Here is a 15190-nt window from a genome sequence, read left to right as displayed (position 1 = left end):
CCGCCAAAAGTTCACTTCTACAGTTCCGTATAGTCACGTGAATCCTTTCGCGCGAAATTTGCATCTGCAGCGCTGTTCAAACCTGGCGCGAGATACGCACAGAAGTACGTTTGTACGATTTTCTTGACCCGGGTTGATTTCAACCCTCCCCTTGGGGGGAGGGTTGAAATCAACCCGGGGCGAGATTTCAACCCGGGTCAAGCGCAATGCGTCATGTAAACGCGCCATTCACTTTGTGCACATGGCGGGTTGAAATCTGACCCGGGTCGAACTCAACCCGGGTTGAAACGCTTCATGTAAACACAGCCTTAGAGAGGTTCCGGGGTACGATTTTCCGTGCCAAAATCCGTATGGGCGCTACGGATTTTTTCCAGGCATGCTCCATACGATTTTTCGGCACGGAGAATCCGTGTGGACTGGCTTTCACACGAACCATGTTTCGTATGGAGATTTTGCGTCATCGGGTGCAGAAAGATTTTTCGCGTACAAATTTGGTACGAGAAACATCGATTTTCCGCGGGACGTTTTGATTTCGGTACAAATTTTCAAAGTAAAAAGGCATAGCGCGGGAATGTGACGTGTTCGCGATCGTAACCTAGGCAATGACGGCAAACACATAAGTTCCGTACTCCGGAACATTTCACTGCTCGAAAACGACGTATAAAAAATCCGTAGCGCCTCTACGGATTTTGGCACGAAAAGTCGTACTATACTCCGGAACCTCCCTGGCACATGTTTGCCGCACGCAGGGCGTTACATGCAAAGTCGCACAGGAGCCGTTACACAGGTTTCTATATTGCCGCAGTCCTTTTTTTGCTATTGCCGCATCACTTTTTTGCTATTGCCGCATCATTTTTTTGCTTTTGCTGCATCATTTTTTCTTTTCATCCACATTGAAGGCACAGAAATTCAGTTGCTATCCAACTGTTACAAACCCGACGGCAAAGGGCGACAACGATATCAATAGAAGACTGTATATTTTAACTATCAGAGTGATCTGTTCACAAAAAGATCATCAAAAGGAAAGTGACATAGGGGAAGAGCGCTTCTTCGCAAAACGACCTCGGGAAAGAAGAAACCATTGAGATCGCCAACCACTGAATGATGCGCCTTCGAGTGTCAGGACTTCCTGCTGCGTCCAGTTTTGAACTTTTCACCACGCGGTACACGTGCTTTCACAGTTTTCAGCCTTTTTTTGCAGTGCAAACTGCAATGAAAAGATCGCCGCACCCCGCCGGACGCGCGTTACGAACTCAACGAAAATTTGTCGCACTAGCCTGGTCGCGCGTTACGCCGCACCCCCCTGCGTTACGCGTTACGCGGCAACATATATTGCCAGTACGGTAGTAGCAAGAGTCCATAACCCCCCGGGGCCGGGGGGTTTTGTAGTAGGCTTTACCATCACACGGTTTACCAGTTACCAGTGGTTACTGTTTACTCGCACACCAGCAGTGCATGCAGTCTACATAGCGAAAGGTATGCATGCTGGCTTCTACTTCAACGACGTAACCTGGTCGTTACGTGAATGGTCTCCAGCTCGAGCTCGCGCTCCCGAGCTAGCCTGTAATGCTGCATGCATGCAGCATGCAGGGTATGCTACGAGCAGATTCGTATTATTTTTTTGAATGAACGAGAAAGTTTTGTGTGTTCGGTCGTTTTCCTGTTTTGTTGGTCGAGCTGCCGGGCCTTTGAAGATTTCTCTTGATTCGCTAAGATGTGCATGAGCTAAGGACGAAGCACTCCGAGCAGGGTTGGTGATCGAAGGTCCATGTCTGCATGATCAGAAACACACCTGCTTGAGCCGGGTGCGCTGGAGTTGTGCGGCCAGGTTGTGCGGCCGAACAAGTGTGAAGAAGGAGGCAGACCATCATTTACCGCCGTTGCTGTGACTTGATCAGCGGATTGTCCGGCGATCGACTGTACGCGAGTTATGTCTGATTCGGACGATGCCAGTGCCCCGAAGCCGGGTAGCAGGGATGCATGCTTGAAAGTGGTGCTCGTCGGAGATGGAACGGCGGGAAAGGTACAGCCATGCAGACCATGGTCTATGTCACAGTATGTGCAAGCCTTGCTGTATTTCTGTAGACTTCTCTCTGGCCATGGCACACATGCACAGGACCGGCGGCGGAAGCGCTTTTTGACAGGTCCGGTCATACCATAGGCGTTCATACCTTGTCGGCTTGTGTATGATAGCGAGTACACATGACCTCCTGCGCAGTTAACACGCATTGGTAGCCAAACAGTTGGTCCGGCCATGGTCCGACCAACCAGACCTGTTCCGCCACACATGATGCATGATGAAGGTACAGTGCTGCTAGATAAAATCCGATCGCCGCATGGATCAAGCTAGCCAGTCCTGCGCCAGTTCACACATCCCAGTGTTGACAGGCCTGGGGCGGCACAGCGTCCGGCGTGTGCATTCACTCGCTCGTTTTGATCGGATTTCATTGAGCAGCAGTGTACTGTAGACGGGATCTACACAGCTCACCAGTGCAGCATGCCGGGATCACGCAGAGCACACAATGTGCAGACTGTGTGCAGCAATGGCAGTTGTACTGACGTCACAGTATGAGTACAAGTACATATAGATAATAAGACCCATAGCACAGCAAGGAAACCTGAACTGAAGGCCTGACCTGCTACAGCAGGCCGCTAGCCATGAAAGACTCTTGAAGGCAGCGAGAAAGAGGTTTTATGCTTTGATAAGTTACTGGTGAACAGAAGCCCAAACACCAACCAGCTCATGTGACAAGACAGAGCACATTGTGACTTCGAGGGATCATGTTCGCGGCTGATTCCTCTAGATGCACACACGTGCGTGCATGCACGCACACGTGCACACACACACGCGCGCGCGCACACACACACACACATATACTGAGCCACATCCATGCACCATGCACACACATCGGTAGTGCTGTTAGCCTTATGGTTCATGGTTTCACGCTATTGGCATTGTGAATACACCCGTTCTCAAGTACTGGCGGTTAGCCATGCACCTCTGCACCTCCGTGACTGGTCACTGTCAACCAAGACAGTGAGCCCTCGGGCTTCCACTGACCAGCTGACATTATCCGGCTACTAGTATCTGTAGTGTTGAGTTGTGCACCCAGCATGTGATCATGCTATGGGCACTTATGGCTACGCGTTGACGTCAGCAGGGATGGAGGGCAAGGATATAAGCTTTCAAAGAGCGTGTCGTGTTGACGAGGTGCTGCGTCCAATGGTCTTGGGTCCGCCAAGAAGACTGGGATGCTTCGTACGTCAGATATTCCCAGTTGAGCACACACTACATTCCCACGATGGCATAAGATCAGAATACAATGTAGTCCACAAAAACATACATGTTTCAGTGTAAAATGCCCAATCTTGGAGCCCATTATACGCGATGCATTGCAGTGCCCTCGAGCCAAAACCAATCCGGACTCAGTACCCTAAGAACTAGGTGTCCTGAGATTTAAGTTGGATGGTCACAGTGCTACGATAGATGTGAGTTGGGCGTTGAGAGTTGTTCGCCTAATCTGATATGCTGTTTGATCTAGTTGTGATGTTTGTGCATTGTGCAATGAATGTGGCAATGGTTGCCTTGTCTGTCCCCCAGACTTCACTGGTGAATCGCTTCAAGGAGGATGAGTTTGGAAGGGACTACAACCAGACTCTCGGTGTGGACTTTGCTTACAAGACTGTGGTGCTTGGCGATAGAGGTAGGTCCAGTACAGTGACACCTCGTTAAGAAGAACACTGATACGACAAACCGGCTTCGCTTTAGAAGAACTAGAATTCCAAGCGCTATTGGATACAGCACTGTGTGTGTCTAGCAGGCAGGCACAGTGGGTTGGTCAAAGACCATGATTGAGATACGAGAGGTACCTGGTTCAAGTCCTGCCTGGGAGCGGTTTTTCCAGCCGTGCTGCAACCCACAGTCAACTGGGAACTTGTGGCCAGGCACAAGGGGCACATGGATGCAGCTAATGGGGTTTCTTGGCACTTGTGCCAGTGGTTGTGAGACATATCCACTCACCCCCACCGTTAGGTGCTGCATCTGCCGCTAGGGTTTACCGGGTGTTAGCGGCCGTCGTGAGTTCCCTTCGGGAGCGGACCCGATAATTTACTTTTTTTTCTTTCTTTTTTTACTGCGTATGAAATATGGATAAGAAGAGCTCCCGCTATTGCGAACAAATACCATCGATCCCTTGGTGTTCGTAATAAAGAGATTTGACTGTAGTTCTACGCGGCACTATGATGGTAGCAAGTAAAATCCAACCTCATGGCTCCGGTGACTGCACAGTTCTTGCACTCGGGCTGTGCAGTGAATCACGGTGGCTCTGATATGTGGATGGGGTTGGATTTCAACTTGCCTGGCACCACTGTACGTATACTTCATGTTCAACATGTACCTGTACCTGTACCTGTACCTGTACAGCTCATGCATGCATACAGATGCTGTGATCACAGGAGTGTGATTCCCACTGCAGGCCGTCAGCTGGTGGCAGTGGTGTACCTGCTTGGATGACTCTGAATGCTGTGCATCCGATCATCAGACAGACTTGTTAGGAGTTCAACAACGACAAACACGCACGCAGAAATGAATATGTCTGTTACTTCACACATGTCCATGTGATAGTATCTTGTGTGTGCATGTGCTAGTATCTTGTGTGCATGTGGTAGTATCTTGTGTGTATGTGGTAGTATCTTGTGTGTATGTGGTAGTATCTTGTGTGCATGTGGTAGTATCTTGTGTGCATGTGGTAGTATCTTGTGTGCATGTGGTAGTATCTTGTGTGCATGTGCTAGTATCTTGTGTGCATGTGGTAGTATCTTGTGTGTATGTGGTAGTATCTTGTGTGCATGTGGTAGTATCTTGTGTGTATGTGGTGAGGGTGAATACTATGTGCTAGTTACAGTAAAACCTGTCAAGGCGACCACTCAGATAAGGCGACCACCTATCCTAGTAGAAGACCACTGAAACCATGACCAAATGATGCTATTTCCAGTCGAATGACCCTGGAAAAGGAGACCACCTGGTAACAGAGACCACGTTTTGAAGGTCCGATGAGCGGTCGTCACTTGCTTGGACAGATTTCACTGTACTAAGTACTGTAGTATTACACACAAAGGCAAGTCACAGTGCACCGCCCAGCAACACACAGAGCACCGCCCAGCAACTGATCAAGCGGATGATGCGTGATGCTCTGTGACTTGTGTGTATGGTAGCTCTATTCGAATGAATATTGAGCACACTACCGAGCCAGAGGACTCTCATTCGCTAGTAGCACTACATGGTTAGCATTACATGCCGTGCAGGCAATGCCACAATTATCGTAACTCGGTCACAAGTTCATCACGAGTTAGTTACTCGGTTCAAGTGTTAGGCATAATTTCCCGAGTACTGACAGCCCAGGACTGAGGTGTGTGTATGCACATTTGCAGATCAGTAATAGCAGCAAGCAACAGGTGTGGTGGCCTGCAGCTAACTAGATCTGAAATAATTATTATGAGTGATGTTGCTGGGTTGCTCTGTTCTGCTGATCATCCAGACAGGAGAGAGATCAATCTCAAGCTTTGGGACATCGGCGGACAGACAATCGGTGGCAGAATGTTGCCCAATTACCTCTCAGGGGTCGATGTAAGTACCGACTGGGCTATTTAGTGTGTGCTTGTGCGTGTGCCGAGTGTGTGTGTGTGTGTGTGCATGCGTGCGCACATGCACGTGTGTATATGTGTGTGCGTGCGTGTGCGTGTGTGTGTGTGTGTGTGTGTGTGTGTGTGTGTGTGTGTGTGTGTGTGTGTGTGTGTGTGTGTGTGCGTGCGTGCACACATGCATGTGTGTGTGGGGAGGGAGGGGGGGGGGGGGCTTCAGCGCTTATCATGCAGCAGTCGGCAGATTAGACATGATTGAGTGCCTGTCACTGTAGCCAGGTGGTGGTTTAAGCTGTTATCATGTTACACTGAGGTGGGGGCATTATCACTACAGATGTAAAGTTAAAGAGATGAAGCCTGGTTACTGTGACTGCCCATGGACCCAGAGTGTTGCGGTCTTTGAACTAGGGGTGACATGATTGTACCGATTACTTGGTAATTACTCGTTAGAAAAGATATTGAGTGAATATTTGTTGTTGCTATCGGCTTATGTCTGTGATTCACTCCAGGCGGTATTGTTTGTGTACGATGTAACGAACGCTGAGAGTTTTAGCAATATTGAAGAGTGGATAGCAGCTGTCAGTAGTATCTTGGAAGATCAGAGAGAACAGGGCACACTAAAGAAGGACCCCCACCTTTCACTGGTCGCCAACAAAGGTACACACTGACTTGCCGTAAGCGGTGCATTGCCAAATGTTTTTTTTTTTTTAGCCAAAGATGTGTAGTCGAATACGTTGCATATGGTTTGCGATCACCATGGAGATCCTATCCGGCGGCTAATGGAGGTTCTCGGTACTTGTGCCATTTGATTGTGAGACTTATGATGACTTATCCCCTCACCCCCACCGTCAGGCGCTGCATCTGCCGCTGGATTTCCCGGGTGTTAGCGGCCGCCATGAGTTCCCTCGGGAACGGAGACTATAATTAAATTACAGACTCCGTTCCCGAGTTTTACGTTTTAATGGAGGTCCTGATCATCCTGATGATTCCAGGCCAGACCAGACCCGCAGACCAGACCAGACCCGCAGACCAGGCCAGACCAGACCAGGCCAAACCAGACCAGACCAGCCTTCGGCATTCCCACACAAGCTAGCAGTTGCACGGGGGAGTATCCCAAGTACTACATTCGAAATGGTTTACCGCTATCTAGGCGCTACATGCCTGCTTTTGTCATCAGCCGTGCAAAGTAGTAGACTTACACTGTTCTGACGACAAGGTGAACAGCCCATACCTGTACCTGCTTCCTTGGGATACCCGTGATGAACTGGCTGGCAAGCTCTGCTGCTGCATGCACACATGCGCACACTATACACATGTGCATCATTACATCGCTACAGTATGCAGCTGCATTAGTGGATGGCCATGCACCAAGCTTGACGATATGATACGCGGCCTCAACTGTACACTGTGACCGCCTTTGGTGAGAATACCCAGAAAACCCGACAGTGCAACTGGGCATGGCCATGTACTTCTGTATGCTCAGTATCACAGTGGATCAATGCCCTGCCGCGTGTCTTTGTTTCGTCTTGTTTTTCAGTTGACGACATCGGCAATCGAGTTGTGAAGCGAGTTGATCATGCGCAGGCAATCAAGACACACAATATGTCCGGGTAAGTTGTAAGCCAACAATCTAAGTTAGATTGTGGGTTGGGTGGAGTTCTCAGAGAGTGAGATGTATCCTTCGGTACTTGCTTCAGCAAGGCAGTGCATGTAGTCACGTAAGTGGATGCACATTCCACTGGGAAGTCTGTAGAATCACTACACGTACAATGCAGTGTTGCGCTATGCTCAAGAATTACTTGGACTTGAAGGTTGCACGAGGGCTTGCTATGATCTTCTGTTTAGCCAGTGACTATTGCGGTTTTACATCACTCAAGGAATCACCTGCTATTTCTGTACCATTTCTGTGCGGATATCAGTCACTATCGGAGAACATAATGAGTTCTAGTAGACCAAGTGATTATGTTGCCAAGACTGTCACGAAACAGTATACTGTACACCAACAGTCACTATGACTCACTACAGACACTATACGTCCTTGGGCATACAGACACTATACGTCCTTGGGCATACAGCTGAGCTCAGGGAAATCCAAGCCTACTTCAAGTGACTGCAAGCCTAGTGCCCTGGACAAGATCCCAGTACATCACTCTAGAACTGTTATGTACACCCGTGTACCGCATCCAGCAGCATTCATTAGTAACTTACCACTTCTAGCTAGGGCGTCCAGGGCTGTGCAAATCTGGGGCGCCAGATACGATTACTGTATGACTACACCATAGCTCAGTGGTTAGAGCATCGCTGGCCATAAGCGAGGGTCCCTGCATGGTCCCTGCATGGTCTCTGCATGGTCCCTGCATGGTCCCTGCATGGTCCCTGCATGGTCCGAGTCCTGGTGGTGACAGTAATTTTTTTCTTCAGACTTTTCCCGTTTGCACGTTTCCCTCAAACCAATGAATACTTGTACTTGTATGCACTTAGCTCAGGGTCGGATTTCATCTAGCACACCTATAGTGGACCACACGTGTTTGCCTCGGCTCCAGCTGCAACTCTCCGGCCTACGAAAGCGGGCACAACAGCTACGCCAGAACAGAATGCAGATGGAAATCATCGTGCAGCACTGATGATCAACTCCATGCATAATCCACCCTGATCGATATCATTGTCTGCCACAAGAACAGTTACCATGGTTGCGGTTGCTTTCTGCACTCGTCTGCACACCCATGTTGTCACAGAGTGAACATAGAAACATAATTTTTTTTGTAATTTCTATGAATACAGTAGTATAATGCTAGCTTCAAAGTCAAAACGGTCTTTTCTTTTAAAGCCACATATTGTGGCACATGAACAATTCGGCGATCACTCGACTCATGATTCGCTCCAATTGGCATGTCTGATTTTCTCAAGCCGCAGCAACAAAACAAGTCAATCTGGCCTGGATGCAGCAAACGGGCAGCAAATTCGTGCCGTCTGTGTGTGGATGTGTTGGACTGCAAACACACGCCAATATCATCGCAGCATGTACATGTACACGCGATTGCACATACACACGACAAATGCCAATATGTACGCCTACTGGCATCGAGCCACCGCCGCCGGTATGCAGACACTTCCACTTCGGCCAGCGCCGCAATGGCATGCCATAGCACACATCTCGTGTTTGCTTTAGATCTCGTCCATAGACTCGACAGCACTAGTCACAATGAACGAGCTTGAGTCACCGAAACTCGAGCTATACACGCACGGGTTAAGGACGGCATCGCTGATCTGACGCTTCAATAATCCCCTAGCCTTGGCGCTAGCAGCTGACTTGCCGCTGCTATTGGCATGCCGATTGCCATGCGTGAACATAGCTCTGAAAGCTGATTTGACTGTCATCGAGATGAACGTCCACGGTGTTACCTTTGCACAGGTAACCAGGCAGTGACCCTGATTCCACTCCGGGTTCAGCGTCACGAAATGCTTGATGTGCGCATTGTTAAGCAAGCCGCCGCTGATCGGCGCAGCATGGCGCTCCAGACGCACGTGCGCGCGCGTCACCACGCACGTTTCCGCATTGTACTTTCCCGTGCTCGTCTCCAGCGAGTAGCCAAACTTGTCAATGAGGCCTTTCTCGAATGCCGGCGTCTCTGCATCGTGCCGTGGATATGCCTCTGACGAACTGTTCATGGCTATTAGATAACTCTTGTAGCTGAACAGCTTCGTCAGCACATATATCTCGCGTTGCGGGTGCAGCAGCAAGCTGCGAAGTATGCGGAACAAGGCGAACACATAGGGCAGAGCGCCGCCCCTGTACTGCTGCTTGAACAGTGCCAGACCCAGTGTAAAGACTACTATGTCACGACCGTCGTGTTCCTGGTCCTTCTCGTCCAGTAGCATCATGCCACGAAGCGAGCCGTCCACACGATCTCGGTACAGCGACACAAACTTGTAGCCAAGCACCACATCCTGTAGTTTCCCAATGCCCTCACTCGCTGATTCTTTGCCATCCACATCCATCATGCCACGACACAGGTGATACAGCTCGGCGTAGCTCACTTCGTCCAGCAGCTCGCTGAGAGCGACGTACGCGTGCATTCGATGGCTTGATGCCAAGCTGCGACTTTGTGCGGAACCCCCGAAAGCCACCGTCCATAGGACTAGGGCATTTCGCAACAGTCCGATCACATTCCGAAACAGATAGAGGAACGCGAGCGACGCAATCGCAAGCAGAAAGTAGAATATTCCACTACTGATATCCATCTCTGCCTGCGCCGATGCAAACACACGACAGAGCTACACGAACGCAAGACGGAATAAAACCGCCAGAGAAAACCATAGCGCAAACTAATTTTACACCGGGCTCGCAACGAAGCGCAAGGAGCTGGTCCATCTGGAGATCGCGTGGGGAAAACTGCGCTGACGTCTAATTCTATCAGTTTCTAAATACATAAAGTGAGCATGACGTGTGCTGCTAGCATCAGTGTAGATGATCTACATGTAGATGACCAGATGATTCTGTCAGTCACAAACAAACATCACCATGATTGATGATCACTGTGGACATGACTGTCATCAATCGACATCATGCCTTGTTCCTGTATGAGTGTGTCCGATTTTTATTTCTGAAGAGAAGCTGAACTGACCTGGTTTTTAGCTGACTAGACCGCCCTTGTTTTATCTCTGTGTTGTGACTGTGTACATTAGTCATTATGTAACATGTCTGAAGTACTAAACTGGCGACTAGTTGTGTTCCTTGTCTGGTCTAGTGTGCGTGCCTTGAGTAGGTACTAGGTATGTGTGAAGTACTACATGTAGTAGTACTAGTAGTACGAAGTAGTTCGTGCAATGCATGTCAGAAATGGTATCAAAGCATTCGTACTCGGACTCAAGTGCTAGAATCGGAGCCCTCCGCGCTAGCGCGCGTCGGGCTCCGATTCCGCACTTTCGTCCTCGTACTCATGCTCGATTCCATACGTATGACTGTATGATAGACTTGTTAGTACAATCAAGAGTACATAAACCAGAGTGTGCCGCTGTGCATATCACTGATCAGATCTGAAACAGCCCAGTGCGTGCACTACGTCACCCTGATGAGGTCAGCCAAGCAGCGACTTGCGTACAGCTCAAATTTTCATGTTTCATAGTCTGGAAATCAGCCAAGTTTGCTTGATTTTAGACGTCCTGTTTCAGGATTTCGGTGTTTTGTGGGACTGTAAAGTCACCAGGCTATCCGTATCAAAAAACCGAAATCAGGACAAACTCAGTGACCTGCACCACCGTGACTGGTTGCGCAACTTTTCACCGTACCTGTGGCTTACCATGCCGTCAGAAATGACCGTACCGTAGTCCACGAATTACGCTCCCACGGGAACCATCCCGAGTTGCACACTCTGGTTTATGTACTCTTGGTACAATGTCATGTACATCAGGATACTACAAGCCCCAGTGCTTTTCGTTACATCATCACACACGTGGAACTACTGACTGTATATACATGTAGGCTGTTTTCATCTTGCCCAGGTGGGCCCATCAGGCCCAGGCCAGCAGCAGCAGGCTAGGCCAGGGTGATGGAGTTGTACTGACTGTGTGCGCATACGCCAAGGACTGTGACCTGATTTCCAGCTGTCAACTTGATGAAAATGTCTACATCTGACATGTGGAAAAATCGTGTATGTCTAGGTCTTTCATCCAGACTCCATCAGAAAATGAGACATGGGATCAACTCTCCTGTCATGTCTGTCATGGTTTACTTTACGTAAATGTGACATTTCCAGCCAGGATGAGGTTTCATGCAATTCATCTTCCCGACAGAATTGCCATCCATTGAAGACTCTTCACCTGGGACACTCACACACAGACTGTGCATGTGTACACGGCGCTGGGATGGAAAATCCATGTGAATACCTCCTCCCGGCCTCCGACAGTTGTTATCGTGCATGTAGTGTGTGTGTGTGTGTGTGTACTTGTGTGTGTGTGTGTGTGTGTCACTGTGTGTACGTGTGTGTGTATGTGTGTTCTAAGGATCATTGACGAAAGCTTAAAAAACGGCTTTGGCAAGCCTACCGAGAGACGTCCCTGCATCAAGTAGAAACAACCAGGAGCACATGGGAAAGAGGAGACAGGAGATAACTTTATTGGGCTTCTGAAGCGGCATGAGGGGCACAGTGAGGATGATAGAGAACATATACGTACAAGTATAAGATCAGTCACAGCTACAAAGTACCAGATGTACTTCTAGCACTGCAGAGGCTCCATTCGCCAATGGCCAGTTTAGTCGCGTGAATCAAGTTGCATTTCGTAACAATAATTTTGAATGGCTTTTGTTTATTGCTTGCATCCTTCTGTTCTGCTTACAGGCACTTTGTATCAGCCAGGTCTGGGGAAAATGTAAGTAGCCTGCTCACAGCACCGGCTCTATGATGACATCATGTGGATGCATGGTGTATGCATGGTGTATGCATGGTGTATGCATGGTGTATGCATGGTGTATGCATGGTGTATGCATGGTGTATGCATGGTGTATGCATGGTGTATGCATGGTGTATGCATGGTGTATGCATGGTGTATGCATGGTGTATGCATGGTGTATGCATGGTGTATGCATGGTGTATGCATGGTGTATGCATGGTGTATGCATGGTGTATGCATGGTGTATGCATGGTGGATGCATGGTGGATGCATGGTGTATGCATGGTGTATGCATGGTGTATGCATGGTGTATGCATGGTGTATGCATGGTGTATGCATGGTGGATGCATGGTGGATGCATGGTGTATGCATGGTGTATGCATGGTGTATGCATGGTGTATGCATGGTGTATGCATGGTGTATGCATGGTGTATGCAGCGGTGAATAATGCACGCATATACATGTACATCAGGGAGTCGTAAAATACGGTATTTGACGACTCCCTGATGTACATGCATGAGTACTGTCAAGAGTAGATAAACAAGAGTGTGCAACTCCGGATCTCTCCTGCACAATCTGCAGATACCCCCGCCCACGGCGGAATTTTTTGTTGACGTCACCTTTTTCAGAAGAACACGCATTTTGCTGCAGAGCAGTGTGAGAGCACGTGCTGGGCACTGACTTTGTAGTGCAAATGCGACCAAGTGCACGAGAGAAAACTTTCCAAAAGACTCATAGCGCGTGCGTCGTCGAAGAGATTACGTCAACAAAAAATTCCGCCGTGGGCCAACCCATCCGCGAGTTGCACACTCTTGTTTATCTACTCTTGGTACTGTACATGTAGTGACCGTGGCAGACCGTACATATAGGTACATTGTATGCCATGACAAGTAGAATGTTAAGCCAAGTACAGTAGAGCGTTCTCCGCACTTATCCCAGCCAACTTGTTCCCGGCCGGGTTTTGCTTCCATCTTTGATTTTCTTTGTCCAGGTCGAACAGATGTTTAAACTGATCGCCGCTCGTGTCGTGGGCTACAATTTCAACAAGAAAGAGCTAGAGGAATTGTCTCGTGTATCCTTACATGCCGCATTGAGAGTAGAGCATGGATATAAGCACGATAACAATCGTCATAGCCAATACAGGGGTGTCACAGGGGTGTCACAGGGCAGTGGGGAGTGGTACCATCGGGGTCCGGTCCGGGAGTGTCCCGCGGGGGAACACATCAGATTTTTCAGCCAACAGGGCCCGTTTTAGTGCTCTACGCACAGGCGATCTGGCCTCAGTGCTGGGCAGACCATCCTGGACGAAAAGTGGTACGACCATGCATGGTCGTACTGATCGTACCATGTGTGACACCCGGCCTGCAATACTGGGATGTGTGCATGTGATGGACCATGGGGCACGGATGAGGGCACACTTTCAAGTGCAAAGGTCAAGCAATGCACCATCAGTTATAGATTCATAGCCAATCGGGTGTACACTACCAACCAAAGTTTTGATAATCAGCCGAGCAGACATACTGAAGTACATTTATATGTAGTGTATGCTAACATTGCTCAGTGTCAGTTTCAACATGCCATCCGTACAGTAGGAGCGGCGCCAGCTGCTCTAGCTGTGCTAGCTGCGCTGACTGCCTGAAACCAGTAACCAAGCTGTGAACACGCCGTTTATATTATAATTATAATCTAAATTACTGTCCATCATAGCTGGCCTATATGGCATCAATCTGTAACAGGCAGTGCTGCCTTATTACATGAGATAGACTACAGGCACACAAGTATATTTGAGGATGCATCAGGCGTAGAACCATCCGGGTACATGTAGCAAGCTTCTTGATACATGCACTACAAAATGGTAGGCTCAATTTCCTGGCTGGTTCATTCTATTTCCCCGCATTCTATCTCTGAATCAATCGCTTCTTGCAGAGTCCTTGACAGCCGCATGCACGCGCCCATATCAGAAACAGGTCGTTGTTCCAATCGAAGCAAGTGCAGAAGCACCTCCAGCATCTTCTGCAGCAGCAACAGCAGCAGGTCCCGCCAGGCCCCGAGCGTCGGCAAAAAAGAGCTCCATTTGTAGCCTCCAGTGAGCGGCACAGTGGCTGGTGGCTGTAGTCACATGAGCTGGAGAGCCGCTTGTGTGCTGGCTGTTACCACTGTTGTTGACTTGCACTTGCAGCTCATGCTCTTGCTGGCAGCATGCATGTGACTGCTCTCTCATAACCGGCTACTCTCCTCCATGCAGGGCGTTTTAAAATCTGCCAGGACTGGACCTAGCATGTACATGCCGGCACGATGAACAAGACACAGCATTGACATCATCACATCGCCTCGGACTGCACGTTGCAGTGCTTTGACTCGTGACGACTGTGAATGGCTTGAAGTAGAACTTGTAATGCACACATTTTGGCTTGTAATGCACAAAGTAGAGTACGGCAGTGTCGGACGGACCTACAAGTAACTTTATGCCCATATGCGCATAGCTACTGCTTGAGTAAATACTCGCGGCACGGTCACGTACAATGTTACTTGTTGAGAACTTGATGGTACATGTACTGGCTGTATGCCATGATCCTGCTACCATTTCCTGTCCTGTGTGAAATGTAAAGAGCATAATTATGACACATACATTGGAGGGAGTTGAATATGTTGTTACAGTTTGTAACTGTACTTGGAATAGGGGACAGGCACCTTGGCTACTCTGCATGCTCTTTTTGTCCTTTTCAACTCCCTCAGATTGCTGCATGTTGTACTTTAAAGTAACGAATTACTCATGCCACTGTGATAACAGCTTTTCAAACACAATCACTATCGGTTTAATTGAAAGTAGAGAAGTTGTACACTCTACTATCTACTACACAGTTGCGGGTGTGTTGAATGTTCGCATCAGGCACTTGTTCTATTATCTGCAATCAAGGTCTCATTTTTCACCCACAAAAAAGCGAATCAACACAGTAACGTGGTGGGTCCCTGTGCTGTGTAGCCCAATAGTAGTTACTCTGGTGTGCTTCAACCTACACTTTACTGATTTCGCAGTTTTCCAGGGCAGGGGTGCATGCTGTACCCTTGCTTTAGCCATCTCTCACTGTCAGGTTGCTAGTTGACAGCCAGCCACCGCTGGCCTCTCAAGCAGACAGAAGTCCTACCTTTGGCTTGGCCA

The 15190-nt window shown here is 48.9% G+C and overlaps 2 protein-coding genes across 2 annotated transcripts; one reads left to right on the top strand and one right to left on the bottom strand.

The window, feature by feature from the left end:
* The first annotated feature begins 1564 nt into the window (after nt 1-1564).
* Nucleotides 1565-14610, top strand: LOC135805387 (ras-related protein Rab-28-like). The gene is made up of 8 exons (XM_065319414.1): nt 1565-2023; nt 3602-3704; nt 5538-5626; nt 6150-6297; nt 7178-7250; nt 11979-12009; nt 13022-13102; nt 13992-14610. The coding sequence occupies exons 1-8, from the start codon at nt 1931-1933 to the stop codon at nt 14118-14120; spliced, it is 747 nt and encodes a 248-aa protein (XP_065175486.1). The 5' UTR covers nt 1565-1930; the 3' UTR covers nt 14121-14610.
* On the bottom strand, nt 8378-10128 carry LOC135805386 (uncharacterized). Its single transcript, XM_065319413.1, has one exon. It carries the CDS (start codon nt 9880-9882, stop codon nt 8806-8808), a length of 1077 nt encoding a protein of 358 aa, XP_065175485.1. The 5' UTR covers nt 9883-10128; the 3' UTR covers nt 8378-8805.
* Nucleotides 14611-15190: the final 580 nt, after the last annotated feature.

The sequence above is a fragment of the Sycon ciliatum genome, chromosome 1 (genome assembly GCF_964019385.1).
Source record: "Sycon ciliatum chromosome 1, ocSycCili1.1, whole genome shotgun sequence".
Taxonomy (NCBI): Eukaryota; Metazoa; Porifera; class Calcarea; order Leucosolenida; family Sycettidae; genus Sycon; species Sycon ciliatum.
Note: the sequence above shows the minus strand (reverse complement) of the source record. Positions and strands in the feature narration are given on the sequence as shown.